The sequence below is a fragment of the Canis aureus genome, chromosome 15 (genome assembly GCF_053574225.1).
Source record: "Canis aureus isolate CA01 chromosome 15, VMU_Caureus_v.1.0, whole genome shotgun sequence".
Classification (NCBI taxonomy): Eukaryota; Metazoa; Chordata; class Mammalia; order Carnivora; family Canidae; genus Canis; species Canis aureus.
In genome coordinates this window covers 62,133,571-62,153,661 of record NC_135625.1, presented here as the reverse complement: position 1 = coordinate 62,153,661, position 20,091 = coordinate 62,133,571, and the positions used below count along the sequence as shown (strand labels likewise).

The following is a 20,091-nucleotide window of genomic DNA, read 5'->3' as shown; positions in this document are numbered from 1 at the left end:
TAATGATTTTTTTTTTCTAAAACAAGTGCATATTCCTTGGGAAAACATGTACATACCACCCAGAGTTCAAAATTTCTAGTCTCTTTTAGACTTTCCCATCTGGGTGGGTCCATTGCCTGTTGGCAAGATAATCAGGACTGATTTGATGAGTGAACAGTCCTCAGGTGAACACCCACCATCCCCACCACCCAGGAAAGTAAAGCCCTTTAGCTTATCACCACGGAAAGCCCTTAACCAAACAATGACCTGGACATGTACACAAAGATTACACACCCATTCTTTTTTTTTTCTTACACACCCATTCTTAAGCACAAAGAACAAAGTTAGAACAATGTTCTTTTCTTTTTAAAAAAAAATTTATTGTGGTAAGAACACTTAACATGAAATCTACCCTCTTAGAACGATGTTCTTTTTACCTCATCTTACCCAGAAGGAGCTGATGAATCCACATGAGCAAAAGGAGTATGGGGTGTGAACGTATTTCAACAGTGTTTAGGTCTTTAGGTTCATACACATTTTACATAATAAAAATCAGGAAAATAATCCACCATACATTTAGGGTAGCATCATAGGATAGAGAAAAGAATGCTAGAAGAGAGTTGGAGAACATGAATTCTGGTCGCAGCTGAGCCACTTAGCCATAGGATTGTGAAGATCTGATCTGAGAGGTGAATCTTCCATGTCTGTGAAACTATAGCAACGGACTTCATGTCCAAGGTCTCGTCCAGTTCCCCTACTCGCAGACCAGGACTTAACGCCCTGTATATCCGCTGCTCTTCCCCGGTCAAGGAGATGCCTCTGCTCTTGTCCTCTCTGGACTCGGCTGGCTTGCTCACAGAAGAAGACAGCCGACTGAGAAGAGCAGTATCCTGGAGCTTCCCAGGCCTGTCATGTAGTAAACCCACCATCCAGGATCAGGACCAGTTGCAAGAAAGAAGAAAAGGTTCCAGGCAGTTAGACTGTGCGGCAAAACAGATCCTCATCCGAGAAAGCATTTGCAAGAGGAATCCATGCTGAGATTGCAGGACATCCCAAAAGTTAAGGAAGGCAAGGGGTTGGGAACCTGGAGGGGGGGTATATTCAGGGATCGGAAAGTGGGGGCTCGTCAACTGTCAGCTGGTGACAGGTGTGGCAGGTGGTAATGGAGAGCCACCCCCAGGCTGTAATTCAGAGGCAAGACCAGGGGAGGGGGTGCTGTAAGCATAGGCAGGATCTCTCCTGGGGGAGCTGGCCATAAAGGTGGGGCAAGGGGGTGCCAGCAGGGGGCGTGAGAGGCCTCCAGAGGCTGATGTTGGGGAGAGGGGCTGCTCCTGCCCTCTGAGTTAGTAAATACTAGGCAGGAAGCTATCAGTGATGCTCAGGACCCCGCCTTCCAATTCCCAGTTCTCACGGATTCTCCTGGAAGGAAGGTCTATGATACTGGCAGGTAGGCTGGACCAAGCCACCGCCCGGCCCCGGCGTTACCTGTGTGATTCCTCCCTTCCTCTGTCAGTGGCTCTGGGATGTGTGAGGGCTGAGAATTTGCTTGACCTCTGAAGTTCCCATCAGGTCCGGCTCTCTTGCTATTGATGAACTCCACTTTTTTTTTTTTTTAAGATTTTATTTATTTATTCATGAGACACACACAGAGAGAGGCCGAGACACAGGCAGAGGGGGGAGCAGGCTCCCTGCAGGGAGCCCGATGTGGGACTCGATACCGGGGCTCCAGGATCAGGCCCTGGGCTGAAGCCTACACTAAACCGCTGAGCCATCTGGGCTGCCCTGAGCTCCACTTTTGTATTGTTGGCCCAGCCTCTGGCTCACAGTTGCCCAAACGCTAGCCTGCTTGCTTGGCCCTGGCCCCCTGCCTGGCCTGCTGGCGGCTGTGACCCGGACATGAAGATGGTACCCCCGAAACCCTGAATATACGTGAGGCCTGCCGTGGGAGCAGTAGTGAAGCACTGACATCGTTGTGGGCCCTCTGCTCCAAAGCCTCCCCATCTCTGAGGGAGGTAGGGTCCCATTGGCCTAGAACCACCGGCCTGGACTTTCTCATCAGAATGTTTGGCAGGAACCCCCAAATCCTAAGTGATTCTCTTTCAGCCTTTCCCACAGACCTATTTCTCAAAGAGAAGACAGGGCGAATGCATTCCCTTGATAAGCTGAAGAATAGACTCTAGTAGAGTCACCAGGGAAACATTTGTTTGGGTACCCTCCTCTGCTGAATGAAACCACAGGATCCTGTAAAGTGTCCATTCAGGGCTGGTGACCTGCCCATGCAGGAGACCTTGCCTCACACGGGGAGGGGTGTCTCTGGGCGCTGCCCCGGCGAGAGCTCGCGCCCGGCCTGCGCTGCCCAGCTTCCTTATCTCAGTACACGTTGGAATGAGCTCACCTTACTCAGATCCCTAACATTTTGCGAAGTTTCAAACTTCATCAAAAAGTCAAGCTAGCAATGACCTATGCTGGTCTGAAAGGTTTTATCTTCCTCAGTGTCCAACAGATCAGAGATTGGCCAAGTGAGGCCTTGTTGTCTCCACCACTGACACCAAAACCAGAGCACTTCTGCTATGGAACAGCCAGCTGCCCTGAGACGTCCCGTCCTGCTCAGCAAACTTGCTCTGCCCAGGAAACGAACCTCATCCACTGATCATTCGGGGCACCCGGCTGAAGGTGGGGGGTGGCGTGGGGAAGAGAACTCCACCACTGTGGATTCGGTGGCCGCTTCCCATTTCCGTGGGAATCCCACTTGCCCACACCGACACCCCCGCCCATCGGTGACCCAGCTCTGAGCCTGCCTCTCCGTGTCAGCAACTCACACCCCAAGCTCCCTTCCTGTTCCCAGATTAAGTAACTTACTCCCATTTCAAAGAATCCGGAAAAAATAATAATAAATAAAAGAATCCGGGCCTCCAACACTGCTGTTCTGACTTCCACCCAGATGCCCACGCTATTCCGGGCACGCCGCCACCTGGTAACCTACCGCAGCCCTTTCCCAGAGTCTGGGGGAGCCACATGCCCAGTGCTGGTGGCTTCAGCACATGGGCCTGCTGTGAGCCACCAAATGCTGCCCGAAGGCTGTCTAAAGGTGGGGGTAGCCTGAATCACCTGCTTGTCGCCTTGAGATAGAGACTCTGATACGAACCCCGACATTGATAAGTAGAAACCAATGCTCCAGTGCCTTGTGACAGCACCAGAGACCTTGAGCAGGGGCTCCAAGTACCCTGAGGAAAGATCCTTGCCTTCTTGTTTCAAAATTTAGGAATATAGACAGATTTTTCCCTCTCTTTAGCTTATGGCCCCACCTTCATAAAAGAAACACAAGAGTGGAAGAATGTGGGGCGTTTGGGTGGCTCAGTTAAGTGTCTGCTTTTGGCTCAGGTCATGATCCCAAGGTCCTGGGATCGAGTCCCGCATCCAGTTCCCTGCTCAGCGGGAAGGCTGCTTCTCCCTGTGCCCCTCCTCCTTGCTTGTGTGCTCTCTCTCTAATAAATAAATAAAATCTAAAAAAAAAAAAAAGAGTGAAAAAATGTGTATCAAATAAAACCCCTAATTTAAAAAAAATAAAAAAATAAAACCACGAACCAAGTAGCTCTAAGTATTTAAAAAACAGATGAGCAAACACAAAAAGCGTTTTCCTACAGCATCAAGGATGAATTTTTAATTTGAAGGGCTAAGTTTATGCTCCAGCTCCTTCTCTCTTTCCAGCTGGGTAATTTTGGGGAAAAGAAAGTTCATGGGCTTCTACGCCCAGATTTCTCAACTGCAACACTAAGATAATGACTTCCCTCCCGGATTGTTGTAGGAAGACACCGAAAACTCTTTGTCAACTGCTAAGTGATATTTGCATATTACCTATTATTATTTTAGTCCATCTCCCCCATTCCCAGACTTAGTAGATGATCTTACTTCCTACGTCTCGGAGAAAACAGACACCATCAGATTGGAATCCCTCCTCTTCTCGACACCAAACGTGCAACCTACTGGCATCTGCTCCATCCTTCCATCTGCCGGAATAGCTGGGCTCCTCTGTCGGAGCCCAGTCCCCCTCCCTGAGCCTGGAGCGCCACCCTGGTGACTGCCTTAGCATTCACGCTCCCCCCATCCTGAATCTTCCTCCCCAGCACAATCAACCTCCCCCCTTTCAGTTGGATCTTTTCATCTGCCCTTAACTGTGACCTAGCGTCTCCCATTAAAACAAAAGCAATTCTTTATTAAGCTGCCATGTTTTCAGAATTTCCTCTCGATTTGTTGGGGGCAGGCATGGAGCTTGGGTGTGACTCTTAGTCCCGCAGTTAAAAGGGACATATCTTTGTTCTTGAGGACTGAGGCTTCCAAATGGGATGTCAAGTGCCTTGCTTGGTCATTTAAGTTGGTACTATTAACAGGATTATTAAGCTCCTGCAGAATTAGAGACCACCCCAAACTGCCACCGCCACCAAAAATATATTTAGAAGCCAAGGATTCTTTTTTTTTTTTTTTTTTTTAAGTAATCTCTACAATTAATGTGGGGCTTGAATTTATAACCCCGAGATCAAGAGTGGCCGACTGGGCCAGCCAGAGGCCCCTGAGGCCGGGATTCTTAAACATTTTTCTGCCCTGGATCCCTTGGCAATCTGGAAAATCCACGGCTTCCTTGTGAGAATAATACTACATACTAAACAATAAGATAAAAAAGGAGGGCAGCCCGGGTCGCTCAGCGGTTTAGCACGTGCCTTCAGCTCAGGGCCTGATCCTAGAGACCTGGGATCGAGTCCCACATCGGGCTCCCTGCAGGGAGCCTGCTTCTCTCTCTGCCTGTCTCTGTGTGTGTGTGTGTGTGTGTGTGTGTCTCTTATGAATAAAAAAATAAAATATTTTTAAAAAGATAAAAAGGAAATGACTAACATAAAAAAACAGTTATTACACAGTTGTGATATAGTAACATACCTGCTTCCTTATAAAAGCACTAAATAGGAACATGTACAGGGAGGTTCGGTAACACCATCATCTCAAAGTAGTGATGAACATAGAGGATACTGTAAGAAATCTACAACTACTGTTGTATAATAGAAGCATCCAGAATTTTTATAGGCGGTAAAGACACAGAACAACAGCTCTGACACCGCTGTGCTTTGCAGCCTATATGCATACCAGAAGGACAAGGAGAATTTCAGTTACAAGCCAATGAACATAAAAATGTAAGTTTTCCCAACCAAGGTTAGGGAATTTAGATTCTGCCCATGGATCCTGGGACAAGAGTCCCTGTTTTATTTTATTTAAGGTTTATTTATTTATTTAAAAGAGACAGCGAGCTGGGAGACCGGCAGAGAGAGAGAGAGAGAGAGGGAGAGAGAGAGAGAGAGAATCTGGAGCAGACTCCCCATTGAACAGGGAGCCTGACACGGGGCTTGATGTCATGACCCTGATATCATGATCTGAGCCAAAACTAAGAGTCAGATGCTTAACCGACTGTGCCACCCAAGTGCCCCTAGAGTCCCTATTTTAGTTCCTTCCTTCCATCCTTCCTTCCTTCCATTCTTTCTTTCTTTTTTTTTTCTTTCTTTCTCTCAAGGCTCCATGCCCACTGTGGAGCCCTACGTGGGGCTTGAACTCACAACCCCGAGATCAAGACCTGGGTTAAGAGTCATACGCTTAACCAACCCAGGCACCCTTAGACGGTACTGTTTCTGAACTTGGTTCTGTTCCTTCTGTCCAAGATCCATCCATAGGAGATTGGGGGCACGAAACAGCAACCACAGAGAAGGGGGAAACACCCTTCCACCCTGTCATGTTCTAAAGGGGACCATCAGGAAGTACCAATGCTACACTGGGGCAAAGTCCTCTATTTTGAGTTTGGAAATAGACTCATTAATATTGTGGTTTTACTGAGGGCCAAACTTAACTGATGAGTGAGCCTGGGCATCTGTAAAACATAGGCTTTCCTCAGGGAATCCCATAAATTACTTGGGATGGAAAGCCTGACAAAAGGCAGGAGAATGCGTGTATGTGATTTTCCAACAAACATTGATATCTTCTCATTTTTATACTACAGCCTGCTTCTTTTTAATGTCACAATATATCATGAATAATTTGTCAACAATTATAAAATATTATAATTGTTCAATTATAAAATATTACCATATATTACATATATTCTGTTATAAGCATATACCCTAATGTATTTCATTAATCCCCAGGTTTGAGCATGTGGGTTGTGTACAATCTTTCATCATTATGTCAATAGTGCTCTGATGGGTGCTGTAGATTAATTCTTTGTCCACGTTCTATTTTTATTCCCCTAGAATATTTCTATAAATGGAATAGCTGTGTCACAATTCAGTAATGTCGCAACAACAGCAATGCATATTTTAAAGATTTTTTTTGATCAGTACTGTCAAATCGTCCTCCGGAAAGGTTGTTCCTATTCATATCAGAACTGGAATCTTTGACCTTGGCTCAGAAGATGGCAAAGAGGCTGGGAAAGAATGCCTCTCAATGGTGAGAAGTAAGAGGATCCTGTACCAGAAGCAGAAAGAAAGCAGGCCAGTGCTGTGCCTCTGATATTCTGTTTTTCTCTGGTTCCGGAAATACCTTTAAGGCAGAATGGGAACCATGATGAGTCTTCAGGACCCGAGGTCCCTTGTGTGGACTTGATTTCAATCATTTGGATAAACCCAGCCTTGGATGGCTGGATATTCCCGTCAGTGCTTTCTCGCCACAAACAACAGGGGTCGAGTGGCGCTGCTGTAGCATTGGAGGCTGTTTCTTCTCCTTCCTCTCCTCCACGCCCCCTTCTTCTTTTTCTCCCACTCTTCCCTGTTCTTTCCTTTGCGGCTAGGCAATATATTCCAGGAGGGCAGAAACCTCCTGACGCCTCTTTTGGATATCCAACAAGAGTAAATATGGGGGGGGGGGGGAGGAATATTTGCTCATTCTTCTCACCGTCAAAATAAGGTATCTGATCTTGCCACGAATCATTCTGGATGATTCAAATCCCGGCAGATCTACTGACTAGGCCCTCTTCTCTCTCGTGGTTTTACATATGCAGGTTTGGTTTATTTCTTCGTGCACAGAGATCAAAGATCAGTTCTCTCTCCACAATTCCATCCCTTAGGTCTGCAGGGACATTATCAGCATCCTCGCTAGCACCTCTCGTCTGGGATTCCGCAGAACATAGTGGTTACCACCCTAAAGTTTAGCTCCCGGTTCAGACCCTAAAGGGTTAAAAGGCGGATTCGGGGAGACTGGATCTTTTGTCCGGTTACACGCCCGCACCCCACACTTGGGATTCCTGGGAGCAGAGCCCGGTTTAGCATTTGCCGTCACTGGTGCAGACTAGGTCTGCTCTGTCACACTTTTGGGTTGGGGGTGCTGCTTAGACAAGTCCCCAGGCCCTTTCTTGCGTGACTTTTCTGGACTTCACTTGGTGCCGCGGTGGGGATGCTGCCCACCTGAGCCCTGCCGCGGAGGTCACTCTCTCAGTCTCTCACCCCCCAGGCCCTCACTCGGTACCTGCCTGACTCCTTGGGGGGGGGGGGGGCAGTCCTCTGCTGTCTTGGCTGCTTCGGACATCCCTGCGGTCACCTATCAGAGGAGATCAAGGCTCAGAAAGTTCAACTGGGCTTACAACTGTGCTTCCAGTCAGTCCTGATTTTTATTTCGCTGCAACTGGGACCGAGTTGTGTCCTTGCAGGCCCGCACCCCCGATCGGGGATCAGGCCCGGGGGCGACCTGCCCCAGGCGCACCCCCCCGCGAGTTTCCCGTTCCCTCGCCGGGACTCGGCGACCCGCTCGCGGGGGCCGGACGGTGCGCGGGGAACCGCGTGGCCGCGGCCGCATCTGACCGTCGGGACGCGGCCCGGAGGAAAACACGTGTTTGCGGAGCCAGGCGGCCACGGCCCCCCCCGCCCCCCAGCATCCCGGCCGCGGCCCCCCCCCGCCCCCCGCGCGTCCCGGCCGCGGCCCCCCCCGCCCCCCGCGCGTCCCGGCCGCGGCCCCCCCCCCGCCCCCCGCGCGTCCCGGCCGCGGCCCCCCCCCGCCCCCCGCGCATCCCGGCCGCGGCCCCCCCCCCGCCCCCAGAGCATCCCGGCCGCGGCCCCCCCCCCGCCCCCCGCGCGTCCCGGCCGCGGCCCCCCCCCGCCCCCCGCGCATCCCGGCCGCGGCCCCCCCCGCCCTCGCTCCCCGCGCATCCCGGCCGCGGCCCCCCCCGCCCCCCGCGCGTCCCGGCCGCGGCCCCCCGCTCCCCGCGCATCCCGGCCGCGGCCCCCCCCCCCCGCCCCCCGCGCATCCCGGCCGCGGCCCCCCCCGCCCTCGCCCCCCGCGCATCCCGGCAGAGCCTCGGCCTCCAGCAGCCGCACCCCGCGGGGTGCCCCGGGCTCCCGCACCCCGCCCCTCCCCCGGAGCCAGCCCGGCCGGGGCCCGCGGGGAGCCCCCGCGCGGGGAGCTCGGGGCAGGGGCGGGGGCGGGGCGGGGGCGGGGGCGGGGGCGGAGGCGCCGCGCGCAGCCAATCCCCGGGCCGCCCCCTCCCCGCGGCCGCCCGCCGAGCGAGCCGAGCCGAGCCGAGCCGGGGCGGGGGAGCCAGGCGGCGGCGGCGGCGGCGGCGGCGGCGGCGGCGGCGGCGGCGGCGGCGGCGGCGGGGAGGGATGGAGAGGGGCGGGGGGAGCGGAGCCGCGCGGAGACAGCCGCGGCGCTGCAGAGCGGCTGGGGCGGCGGCGCGGCTCCCGGTGCGGCCCCCGGCGCCCGCCCCGCGGCGGTGAGCGCCCGGCCCCGGAGGCGCCCGAGCCATGGGCTGCATCGGCTCCCGGACCGTGGGTGGGTACCGCGGCGGCGCGGGCGCGGGCGCGGGCGCGGGCGGGGGCGGGGGCGGCCCCCTCCCCTCCCCTCCCCTCCCCTCCCCCTCCTCCCTCCCCCTCCCCCCGGCCGGCTCCCGTGCCCCCCGCCCCCCGCGGCCCCCTCCATCCCGTCTCCAGCAGCCCCGCTCCCACTCCGCGGCCCCGCGCCCGCCGCCGCCAGGCCCTCCGCCTCGCCCCCGCCTCCCCCGGCGCCCCCCTCCCCTCAGGGCAGCCGCCCAGCTCCCCGGCCTCCCCCTCGGGCACCCCCCGCCCCCGTCCGGCCCGGGTGCGCCGCTCCCACCTCGTTCCCTCTCTCTCGTGGCCTTTTTCTGTCGCTCCTGCCTCCCCCGAGCCGCTTTGTTCACGTGCACCTTCCCTCCGGGGCGGGGGCGGGGGCGGGGGCGGGGGCGGGATGCGCTCGGGGCCTCGGGGACCGGAGCCGGGTCCACGCCCGGACAAACGGGGCGGGGGGGGGGGAGGCCCGGGGGCGCGGGGCGGGGGCGGGGCGGGGCGGGGACGGGCTCCCGGAGGGTGGGGCCGGACCTGCACCTGTCGGCGGGGGCCGGCGCGGGGCCGCCTGCTGTCTACCCGGGCCCGGGGCGGGGGGGGGGGGGCGGGGGGCGGGCACCGCGCCCCCCACGGGGTCTGCCCCCGGCCTTTGCCTTGCTCCCACCCCCTTACCCCCACCCCGCGCACCCCCTCCACGCTCCCGGCTCCGCGATTTAGTCCAACCCTCTCCCCAAACCCCCAACGTTCCCCCATTCCAACTCCCGGTTTCTCCCGCCTACACGACCCAGTGACCTCAGGCTGGGAGAATAATTCGTATTGTTATTATTAGTAGTATTATTATTATCATCACAAACAAACTCACTCTCCGGAAGCCTGATTCTCGGAGACCCGATTTATTTCCATGGATGCTCCCCTCTCTGCCTTCACCTCTTCCTGGGGTTCTCTCTCCCCCTGCCCGCCCCTCGGGGCTCTGACTCAGCTCTGCCTCCCCTGCAAAGGCCACCTCGCCCTCCCCTCGCCCCTGCCCGGCCCCCCTCCTCCCTCCCTTACCCCCCCCCGCCCCCCCCCACCCCCCGCGTCTGCCCCCTTCCTGCTCTCTCCGGCTCGGCCCAGGGGTCCCTAGGTCCTCTTCCCCTCCAGCCATGGCCCCTGCTCTGCCCCCTCATCACTCCCCTGCAGCCCCGAGGGAGAGGGGCTCACTGAGGAGGGGCCCTACCTCCTTCCCACCCACTAATCACAGTCCCTTTGCCCTGGCTGTGTGGATGAGAGCTGCGTGCCTCCCCATGCTTGAAACCCCCGCAGTTCACCCCTTCTCAAGAGCGGACCCCTGGCCCGAAATTCAGAATCACAAAACTCCGTGTGCAGGGGGGATCTGTAAGGTCAGATGGTTCCAGAGCCATCTGATGCTTGAGTGTCTTCCCAGCAGTGGCTCTTCCCAACCTCCCAGGAGAGGCACCACCCTGCCCTCTTGCCAGCAGCTGCCTGGGCCCCAGGCTCTGGCTTCACCCAAACAATTACCATGGTCCTCCAGCCCCCAGCTCTCCAGGCATGACTTGAATGCCTGCTCTTTTAGTTCCTAGTTTAAAAATTCCCCTTCTCCCCACCGCCCCCCCCCCCATCCTCTGTCCCCCTTGGCTCCCCTTCCATCCATCCCTGGTCCCCCAGCAGTCAGGGAAAATGATGGCATCTCATCTCATTCTTTGCTTTCTCTCCAATCACCGTTTCTGGGTGAACATGCCCCAGTCCTGCCTCTAACCCCACCATCACACAGATGCACCAGCTCCAAGATACGAATCATAAAGCCCACATATAGGGAAGCTTACCTATATGGAAAGAAGTGCTGCCCTTCTTTCTAGAAACATCATGGATGAAAGGCACAGCTGCCCTATACTCCCATATAGGAACCCTCAGAGATTCCTCAGGACAGAATAAAGAACTGTTTTCCGGGTAAAACCCAACCACTGACCCCTCCACTTAAATAACAACAAATAAGGCCATATAACACTCTCTGTGAATGTGCTATTCTTGGTTGAGCTCAAAGGGAATATTTTGGCTCAGCATAACGGTTTGTCCTACCAAAACCTGGGGGAGAGTAGGGATGTAAAGGGAAATGTGCTATCAGAAGGAGTGGTGGCTGAAGGGGCTGTCCTCTGAGGCCTGGAGGGGCCTTTTGCGGGGGTGTGGGGATGGGGGGGCTGACGGTAGAGCAACTAATGACCCTGTGGCCACTTCAGGGAATGAGGTGATTGCAGTGGACTGGAAGGGCCTGAAGGATGTCGACCAGATCCACATGGACAGCACCAGCTCACTGCACGGGAGCAGCCTTCACCGGCCCTCCACCGAGGTGAGGACCCATGCCCAGCAGCCCCCTAACCAAAGGACTTTTACTTTATTTTATTTTTTAAAAGATTTTATTTATGTATTTGACAGAGAGGCAGAGAGCAAGCAAGCATGAGCACAAGCAGGGGGAGGAGCTGAGGGAGAGGGAGAAGCAGGCTCCCCATGGAGCAGGGAGCCTGATGTGGGACTCGATGCAGGACTCCATCCCAGGACCCCAGGATCACGACCTGAGCCAAAGGCAGACACTTAACCGACTGAGCCACTCAGGCGCCCTAGGGATTTTTTTTTTTTTTTAAGATTTTATTTATTTATTTGAGAGAGAGAGAGAGTGAGCAAGGGGCAGGGCAGAGGGAGAGGGAGAAGCAGACTCTTCACTGAGCAGGGAGCTCTATGTGGGGCTCTATCCCAGGACCCCGAGATCATGACCTGAGCTGAAGGCAGACGCTTAACCAACTGGGCCACCCAGGAGCCCCTAACCAAAGGACTTTAAAAAAACAAATAAACAAACAAAAAACAGAAACCAAGGTGAACAAAGTCTCCCAGTTTGCCTGATCCTTGAATTATTTTCTTAAATTCCAAGAGAACAGCCCAAACACCCCTTCAGAGTGGACGCTTTTACAGAACATTTCTCCTACTTTCCTCAAAACACGGCCAAATGTTCCACACTGAGATCCTAATCCCCTAAATTAAGCCGAGGAAAAACCTCTCTACTTCAGACACTTCTGGAAGTCCCTGGGATGGGGGTGGGGTGGGGGCTACTTGCATTCCTGGGAGTCCCTGGGATCCCCACTCCCTTTGCTCTCTCCTCACAGCAAACCCGAACTGATTTCTCCTGGGATGGCATCAATGTGAGTGCAGCTTCCCCCAGCACCCCCACCCCAGTGCATCCTAGCTCCTCTCACATCCTCCCTTAGATCTGCCACAGAATGCAGTGCTCCCCGAGCCCTCACATTCCCTACCGATCCCCCATATTTTCAAGGGTAGTTGGGGGATAAGCATCCTTGGGTCTCCTTGGTGTAAGGGTTCCCTTTCACCTGCCCTCGCTCAGTCCCTTCCTCCCAGAAACCCTGAACTCCCCTCTGCCCCTCCTCCCACCGTCCCTCTTCCAGCTCTCCATGGAGGACACCACTTCTATTCTTCCGAAGCTTAAGAGAAACTCTAACGCCTATGGCATCGGGGCCCTGGCCAAGTCATCCTTCTCAGGTGAGACTCCCTACCTGGGGATGCATCCAGACAGGAGAATACCGACCCCCTCCTGGTCTCAGTCTCCTTGCTCCTTGAGGCCTAAAGAAGACCCCCGTCCCTGACCTATTTACCCTTTCTGGAAAGCCCTCCTGTCCAGTCTACCCCTCGTATGGAGCTCCTCCACTGAATGGAGTCCCGTGGGTCGTGGGTGGGGACCTGGGGTGGATCTTGTATGGGTATCGTGTGCTGTTCTGGAGGGGAATGTCTGGCCCCTCAGGGATTTCTCGCAGCATGAAGGACCATGTGACGAAGCCCACAGCCATGGGGCAAGGCCGGGTGGCCCACATGATTGAGTGGCAGGGCTGGGGGAAGGCACCAGCCATTCAGCCGCAACACAGCCATGAGGCGGTGCGCAGAGATACAGACGCCTACTCCGACCTCAGCGATGGTGAGAAGGAGGCACGTTTCCTAGCAGGTACTTATTCCGGGGACCCTCCAGAGACGCGTTTTCAGGATGGTCAGAGACTGACCTTCCAGCCTGATCCCCTATGGCAGGATTGGCTCTAGGCATATGATGACCATAAGACTTAATTTCGCCATCAGCTCTGATATCAAGAACTTTGATTGATCCGGGTAAGTGGCCTCCAACTTATTTTTATTATCATGTCAGAAACTAAGAATTACATGGGACTGAAGGTCCACCTGTTCCAGGTGCCTTCTCTCCCACATCGGTATAGGACTATCGGTATAGGACAAAAAGTCAGGGGCCTTGGACACTGAAAGTCCCTCCTTCTATCCATGTCTCTTGAGGAAAAAGAAGAAGAGGCACTGGGAAAATCCCTTCTAGACCTTGCCCCTCAGCACATTGCTGTAGTGGATTCATTCACTTACGTGGCTCATTACTTGTGACAACCAACCACGAGAAGATTGGGGGGTCTGAGTAAGGAGAGCGTGTTATACAGAAGAGGACAGTGGAGTTGCTAGGAGACAGGCATACAGCGTACCTACCACGGCGACCAAGCCCCTATTGCAGGTCTCAATAACAGACTTGGGAAGAATGATAGATCTAGAAGAGAAGAGAGGCATCTCTGTGTTGGCGGTGTGGATGGTGGAGGATCAGTGGGGAGGGGAGACAAACATGTAGTGCGTAGGGGGTAGTTCAGGGCAGCTGGCAATGGAAGCTTCAACGTCCGGCTTTGACTAGAATGGGGACCCCTAAGGCTACCCAGGCTCCCTAGTCTATCCTCCCTTCCTTCTCTTTTCCAATTCCTAGAACTTTCGTCTTGATACCACAGTGGACCTACAAGCCCATGGTGTTCCCTGGGGGATTCTCTGTTGAAATTGAGCCCTCTCATTTAGATTCCTCTGCCGTTGACTACCTAGTATTAGCTAACATTCTTACGAGCTTCTGGAGATCAACTCCTGGAAATTCCTCATTTCAGTCCCTTTGGATAGCTCACCAGAAGACCCCTCAACTCTATCTGCTAAGAATCCTTGATCTGACCTTCTGGACCGTCCCACACTGTTTTGCCTTGTTTGGGGGTGTATGCGAAGTGCATGCTGTCCCATAGATATAGTAGCCACTGGCCACACGTGGCATCTGAGAACTTGAAATGTGGCTCATCTCAATGGAGATTCAGTATGAAATACCAACTGGATTTCAAAGACTCGTACGAATAAAATAATGTGAAACATCTCATTAATAATTGTCACATGGATTACATGTTGAAAGATCATCTAATATATATATATAGGGTTAAATAAGATATTTATAAAAATTAGTTTCACTTGTTTCTTTTAAATTTTCTGTACTATGGCTACAAGAAAATTTAAATTGCACAAGTGGCTTGCATGGTCTTTCTATTGAACAGCGCTGCCCCGATGTCGCCCTCCACCGTGCACGTGTCTAAGGGTTCCCAGGGGTATCTTGTGCCAACTACATTTCTTCTCGTAGGTGTCATGGAACAGTTTGCCATCTCCGAGGCCACACTCATGGCCTGGTCTTCTATGGATGGTGAGGACATGAGTGTCAACTCGGCCCAGGAGCCCCTGGGCTGCAACTACAGTGACAACTACCAGGAGCTGATGGAGAGTCAAGGTGAGGGATGGCCCCTCTGAGGCCCAAGAGGCCTCCCCAGCTTAACTGGGCTACTTCCATTCCTGTGTGTTCTTCTACGACTCTGTCCGTCTCAGCTTTCCTACGCTCCCCCCCACCCCCCCATCCCCCCGCCTACTCCGTTGTCTGCACTATTGCTGCCGCCTTTCATGCTCTGTAACCCCGCTGACTTCTGTGATTCTCTTTACAGATGCCCTTGCTCAAGCGCCCATGGACGGATGGCCTCACTCCTACGTGTCCCAGGGCATGTACTGTCTGGGGTCATCGGATGCCTGGGAAGCCAGCGACCAGTCCCTCATTGCCTCTCCGGCTACAGGATCCTATCTTGGTCCTGCATTTGATGACTCACAGCCTAGCTTGCACGAAATGGGGCCTTCCCAACTTGCTTCCGGATACTCTGCACAGGAGCCTCCACCTTTGCTGGGATCAGACACTGACTGGGCTCCGGGGGTGGTTGGAGTGGACCTGGCAAGGGGCCCTGCTGAGGAGGAGAAGAGGCCGTTGGCCCCTGAGGAGGAAGAGGACGCAGGATGCCGGGACCTGGAGTCCCTTTCCCCACGAGAAGACCCTGAGATGTCGACTGTTCTCAGCCGGAAGGTGTCTGATGTCACATCCTCAGGTGTGCAATCCTTTGATGAGGAGGAGGGTGAGGCTAACAACTAGCTTCCTCCCACTCGGCACCCGGCCTTCCACTCCCACCTGAGGGGCATGGCTGCAACAATACCCTCCCTCCCCCCAGCAGTACAGCTGAGACCCGGGCAGAAGACCGCGAGGGACCCAGGAGCTGCCAGTCCTCACCAGGAGAACGGGGAGCCTGTGGGATTTTATCCAGGCTTGTGCTGCAGGAAGCACGGGGCCGGGAACCAAGGCCCAGGCCAACAGATGGCTGTGCACGGGCTTAGCCGCAGGCTTCGGGGCCTGTGCTGGTGAAGCTCGGGCGGCTTGTGGCCGTCGACCGGACCCCAGCTCTTCACTCTGACTCGGCTCCGGGAGCCTCGGCCGTGGCTGTGGGAAGGCCGCCTTTCTCCGCGTTTCTCCTGCTTTTCCCGACTCCGTGTTTTCTCTGGCCGTGGCCCCAGCTCATCCCGGCTCTGAGGAACAGACCTCGGGGGCTGTTGGTACGGCTCGACGGGCACAGGGGGAGCCACCTCACGTCACGTGTCCTTAGAGGGCAGAGAGTCTGCCCTCAGCGAAAAATTGGCTTCTGACATCAGGAGTCATGGGGGAGGTGGACGTTGCAGCTGGGACGCCCAAGGACACAGCCGCGATTCTTTCTGTCAAGGCCTGCCCCGAGACCAGAAGGTCACTGAGGACACCAGAAGGTCACCGAGGACAACCAGAACGGCCGCTGTTCCAGGATCACACTTCCCGTAGCTGGAGGCGGGATCCGAGGGTCCGGGGAAGGCCCAGCCGGGGCTGGCTGCTCCAGCTCTTGCTCCCCTTTTCTGCCTTCTTCTGTCTCCTGCCCTGAGGGGGTGACACAGGATGCAGGTGTCCTGGCCAAAAGGGGAAGCATGAGGGCTGTGTCTCCCTCCATCCACCCTTTAATTCTCTGGAGCTGTTTACACTTTTCTCTTTGCCTTTTCTACATTTTTATAACTTCTTGGGGACTCAGGGTTGAGTGGGGTGGAGGGAGGAGTCCGGTGCTGTCAGGCCCCGGCCAGGGGGGCTGTTCTCTGAGGAGCGGTGTGGGCGCTCGGCTCCTTTGCCCCTTCTTCAGCTTCTCCCAGGACTCCAAAGAGGGCCCCCCCGCAGGTGTTCCCCCTCCCTCCCGGGCCTGCTGTGGGGAAAGAGAGGAGAGTCGAGGATCCTTCCTTCCAGGACCGGTGACAGTGAGGCACAGGCCCCTGAATCGGCTCGTCCTCCCACACCCGGCTCGGCTGCGCTGTGGTGAGGGCCGCCGCAGCACTTCTGAGAGATCCTGACAGCAGGGGACGGGGAGAGCCAGGACGCCACAGCTGTGGAGCTGGCTGGCACACTGCCCCGCCCCGCTGCGGTGGCACAGGGAGACTGGGTAGGAGAGAAGCTGAGAGCTGCATCGTCGCCTTCCCTCTTTCCTCGTGCCCAACTAAGGCTCCAGCTCCAAGGCCTTGTGTCCTGCCCACGCTTCGTCAGGGGTCCTGCCACTTTACCCTCTGCCAGGAGGGGAGCACCTGTCACCCCTTCCCAGACCCTGGGCAGAACTGTCCCCTCCCCACCCCACCAGACTTCTGTTTCTCGGGAATGAGGAGGTTGAGAGGTAGGGGGTTACTGTCCCTCTATGCCCCCACCCTCAAAGACTTCACACTTTCATCCCCACGTGCTCCTACAATGCAGCCGAGGCCAGGGGTGGGACTTTGGAGGACCCAGGAGTGGGCATGGTGTGTGTGGGGAGGCCAAGTCGCCTTGTCCACAGCTGTCTCAACGGAAGACCTTGCTTTGTGTTTGGTCACGTGATGGGGTTCAGGAGGCTGCAGGACCTGGCAGCTAGCAGCTGGGGTGGGGTGGGGGGTGGCCGGGCGGGGGGTGACCTAGGGCGGTGGCCTGGCCGCCTGGCGTGACCTCACTGGCTGCTGGCCCTCCTGCCGTGGGTCGTCTGGGTTTTGCATGCTCATGGTCCCCTCTTGCCACGGGTCCCTGTTCCTTCGCCCTGTGCCACCTGCTGTCTCAGTGTAGCATCTTTTTTCTCTTCGTCTCATCCCCTCCGTGCCTACGTTCTGCCCCCAGACCACGGTGGACATCCAATCCAGCAGGTTCATTCATTACAGTTCCTTTTTGCTCAGGGCCTGTGGAGTTGAGAAAGGTGGACCAAAGCAGCGTTCTTGCCCCCTCCCTCCCTTCCCCGAGGAAGCCAAATGGTCCCTGCAGCAGTGGCTGAGGCTGTGAGGGAGTCTAGCCGATTTTACACGTGGAGGGGGCTCGCGGACCTCACGTCAGGTGGGGGCCTGCGTTTTCCGCTCTGAAGAGGGAGAAGAGCCGAGGAGCTGGCCTGGGACCCTCTTAGGACTCTTCTGCGGGGAGGAACTGCCTCTCTGGTGCTGGGGGCAGGGTGCATGGGGTTTGCTTATAGCCTATTCTAGGGGGAGGGGAGGGGCATGTGCAGGAAGAGGCTGGGGGGGTGGGGGAGGGTCGCTTTTCCTTTGGGGTTAAAGGCTGTGCAGCACGTTTTTCAACAGTCCCGGAACAGGGCTGTTTTTATATTCTTGTGAATGAAACTGCTCTTGCTAAATGATTTTCCTTTGGTTGGGGGGGGCGGGGGGAGGGGGGATGCACTTTCGTTTTCAAATCACTTTATTAAAGAAAAATCCAAATTTCCCATTCCTCCCCTTCCACTGGCCCTCCTCCCCCTACGCCTCCCTTCTTACCCTTGTGCTTGGGAGGGGCTCTTGGTGAATGAGCGTATGACCTTCTCTTTGCCCTCACCTCCACGTCCCATACTCTGTCTTCCAGGTCTGGGAAATATCCATTTTTATGGCCAGTCTTAGCATGTTTTCTTAATGTGACATTCCCACCCCAGGCCCAAGAGAGATTCTATGACATATATTACAGAGAGAATTATATATAAATATATATATATAAATATTATAGATTATATACACATGGGCATGGGCTCAAATGCCCACTGCCAGTCCCCCTCTCCAGGCTGCACCCTCTCTCTCTCGGCCTGGGGAGGTGGAAGGGATGTCATGTTGGAGGGCGACAGGCTGTGTTCAATGGTACTAAACAGAATGTGGTGGCACCTCTGACTATGAGTGTCTTATTTGGGGGATGATGGAGCCTGGGCATAGGGGAGGGGAGGCAGGAGGATGTCAGACAGGGGGTAAAACTACACAACTGGACGGAGCACAAAAGGAGGGAGCAGGGGAGCTGTGGGTGTGGAAATGAGGGCTTCTGGGGACTCAGAGCACCTGGGACCACCTCATAGGAAAGGCAGGCCAGCGGCAGGCATCCTGTCGCTGATTTGGGGAGGAGGGCCTCTGACTTCCGAGCATGGGAAGCATCAAAGGGGCCTGCCATGTTGACTTTGAACCCCCATCTGTCCACCTCTAGAAGACGAACACAAAGAACTAGTCTCAGTAGGGCTGGTGGCTGAGAGACCCAGTGGCCTGGCTGCCCTGAGCCTCGGTCTTGGTGGGAGAAGCCCTGGCCCCAGCAGCTGGAGGGCACACCTGACCCTTGGGCAGGATAGATCGGGGAGGACCGTGGGGAGGTGAGGGTTAGTTCCCAGGAGTGCCCTGGGACCTGGAGGGCGAGGAAGCCATGCCTGGTGTGAGATGGGGCGGATTTGTGCCTGAAGGAGGCATGAACGCTGGGCAGCAAGACACCTGCTTCCTGCACAGAGACCTTTTCTCTTGCGGGCTGCCTATATCCCGGCCAGGGGAGCTAGGGGACTGGCCCTTGCCTGGCGGCAGGTAGTGGGAGCCAGGATGGAGGAGGAGGAGGCAAATATCAGGGAGCGGCTGTAAGTGGGAGAACGAGGTTGGGGGCTCTGAGAGTGGCGTGTGGATTATTCCTGAGTGTATCCTGGGCCATCAGCCCACGAGGCCATGAGTTTCTCCCATCTCCCCCCAGGCCACAGTCACTGTGGGCCTCCCCCCGTGGAGACTGGCGGACACGGGGCAAAGCCAGGAAGGTGCTAGGAAGGTGCCGGAACAAGAAGACCAAGGGACTGTGGGGGCTGAGGGGAGGCCGAGGCCGGCAGAGGCAGGGTGTCTCCCACTCACAGACCAGGGGGACTCGGGAAGCCCTGTGGAGTATCAGGTCCTTCACTGGGGCCAGAACCTCCTGCCTGTCCAGATGGGGGGCACAGGGCCTAAATAGCGGACTATCACTATCACATTTTAAGATTCCCAGAAGGGGCCAGGGCGATGGTGTGAGGTCTCCAACTTCAGGACATACCCCTGACACACAAGTCCAGCCTCTGGCCTGGGCCCCGGAACGGTCTTTAAGAGGAGATCCTGGAGGCCGTCAAAGAATCAGCTCGTCCTCGTCCTCCTCATCCGTGGATCGCAGACTTGGGCCCTGCAGGATGTCAGCGAGCTCCTCCTCCAGCCCTGGACTCTCTCCCAGCTCCAGCTCCTCCAGCTCACCCTCCACTTTGGCTGGAGCCTCAGAGAGCAAGGGAGCTGGGGAGGGGGAGGGTGCGGGGGGCTCTGGGGAGGCAGGAGCCCCAGTTCCATCCTCAGGCAGGCTCCAGGCCTCGGTGGGAGGGGGTGGGCCTCCCGGATTCTTCCGAGTGGAAGTCGTGCTCCGGAAGCTGGCCAGGGGAGGGCGGAGCTGCACCCCAGACTTGGTGTGCCCCTCGATGGCCTTCTGCAGCTGGTGGGGAGAGGGAGGGGATAAAAGTGGGAAGAGAAAGAAGATGGGTGTGAGAGGAAGCAGGCCGGAGAGAAGAGCAGATTCGCACAAGGAGCACCGGAAGGAAGGATGTGGAGTGGCAAGTAAAGAGGCCTGGGGACCAGGCCCACCTGCAGAACCAGGAATCTCAAGCTCCTCTGACAAGGCCCCTTCCTTCATGACTTCAGGCGTCCTTCAGCCATGTCCCATCTCTGCCCTCTTTTTCACGGCCGTTGCCCGAGCACGAGCACACACAGGAACCCGTGACTCTTGCCCTGAACCCTCCTCCCAAGCCCCCATTCTGTGGAAGATGGTGGGGGCAGCCCCCTCCAC

The 20,091-nt window shown here is 55.9% G+C and overlaps 2 protein-coding genes and 1 long non-coding RNA gene across 3 annotated transcripts in view; 1 reads left to right on the top strand and 2 right to left on the bottom strand.

Annotated features, from left to right (window-relative positions):
• Positions 1-6,230: 6,230 nt before the first annotated feature.
• LOC144285021 (uncharacterized) lies at positions 6,231-9,166 on the bottom strand. The gene is made up of 2 exons (XR_013353403.1): positions 9,094-9,166; positions 6,231-7,545 (listed from the first exon to the last, which is right to left on the bottom strand). It is a non-coding gene; the product is annotated as an uncharacterized LOC144285021 (long non-coding RNA).
• On the top strand, positions 8,625-18,160 carry FAM131B (family with sequence similarity 131 member B). The gene is made up of 7 exons (XM_077850232.1): positions 8,625-8,772; positions 11,036-11,145; positions 11,954-11,989; positions 12,251-12,344; positions 12,604-12,801; positions 14,281-14,424; positions 14,633-18,160. Exons 1-7 carry the CDS (start codon positions 8,745-8,747, stop codon positions 15,103-15,105), a joined length of 1,083 nt encoding a protein of 360 aa, XP_077706358.1. The 5' UTR covers positions 8,625-8,744; the 3' UTR covers positions 15,106-18,160.
• The window catches only part of CLCN1 (chloride voltage-gated channel 1), a 35,381-nt gene continuing 32,936 nt past the window's right edge, over positions 17,647-20,091 (bottom strand). The window contains exon 23 of the mRNA XM_077850246.1: positions 17,647-19,740. Coding sequence (XP_077706372.1) covers positions 19,390-19,740 — 351 coding nt within the window. The 3' untranslated portion in view covers positions 17,647-19,389. The remainder of the gene's footprint in view (positions 19,741-20,091) is intronic.

What these genes read in the sequence shown, in the direction of transcription:
- FAM131B (XM_077850232.1), top strand. Translation starts at nt 8,745, where the DNA reads ATGGGCTGCATCGGCTCCCGGACCGTGG. An exon ending in TTCACCGGCCCTCCACCGAG is followed by an intron (nt 11,146 to 11,953) that starts GTGAGGACCCAT and finishes CTCTCCTCACAG; the next exon opens with CAAACCCGAACTGATTTCTC. An exon ending in GGAGCTGATGGAGAGTCAAG is followed by an intron (nt 14,425 to 14,632) that starts GTGAGGGATGGC and finishes TTCTCTTTACAG; the next exon opens with ATGCCCTTGCTCAAGCGCCC.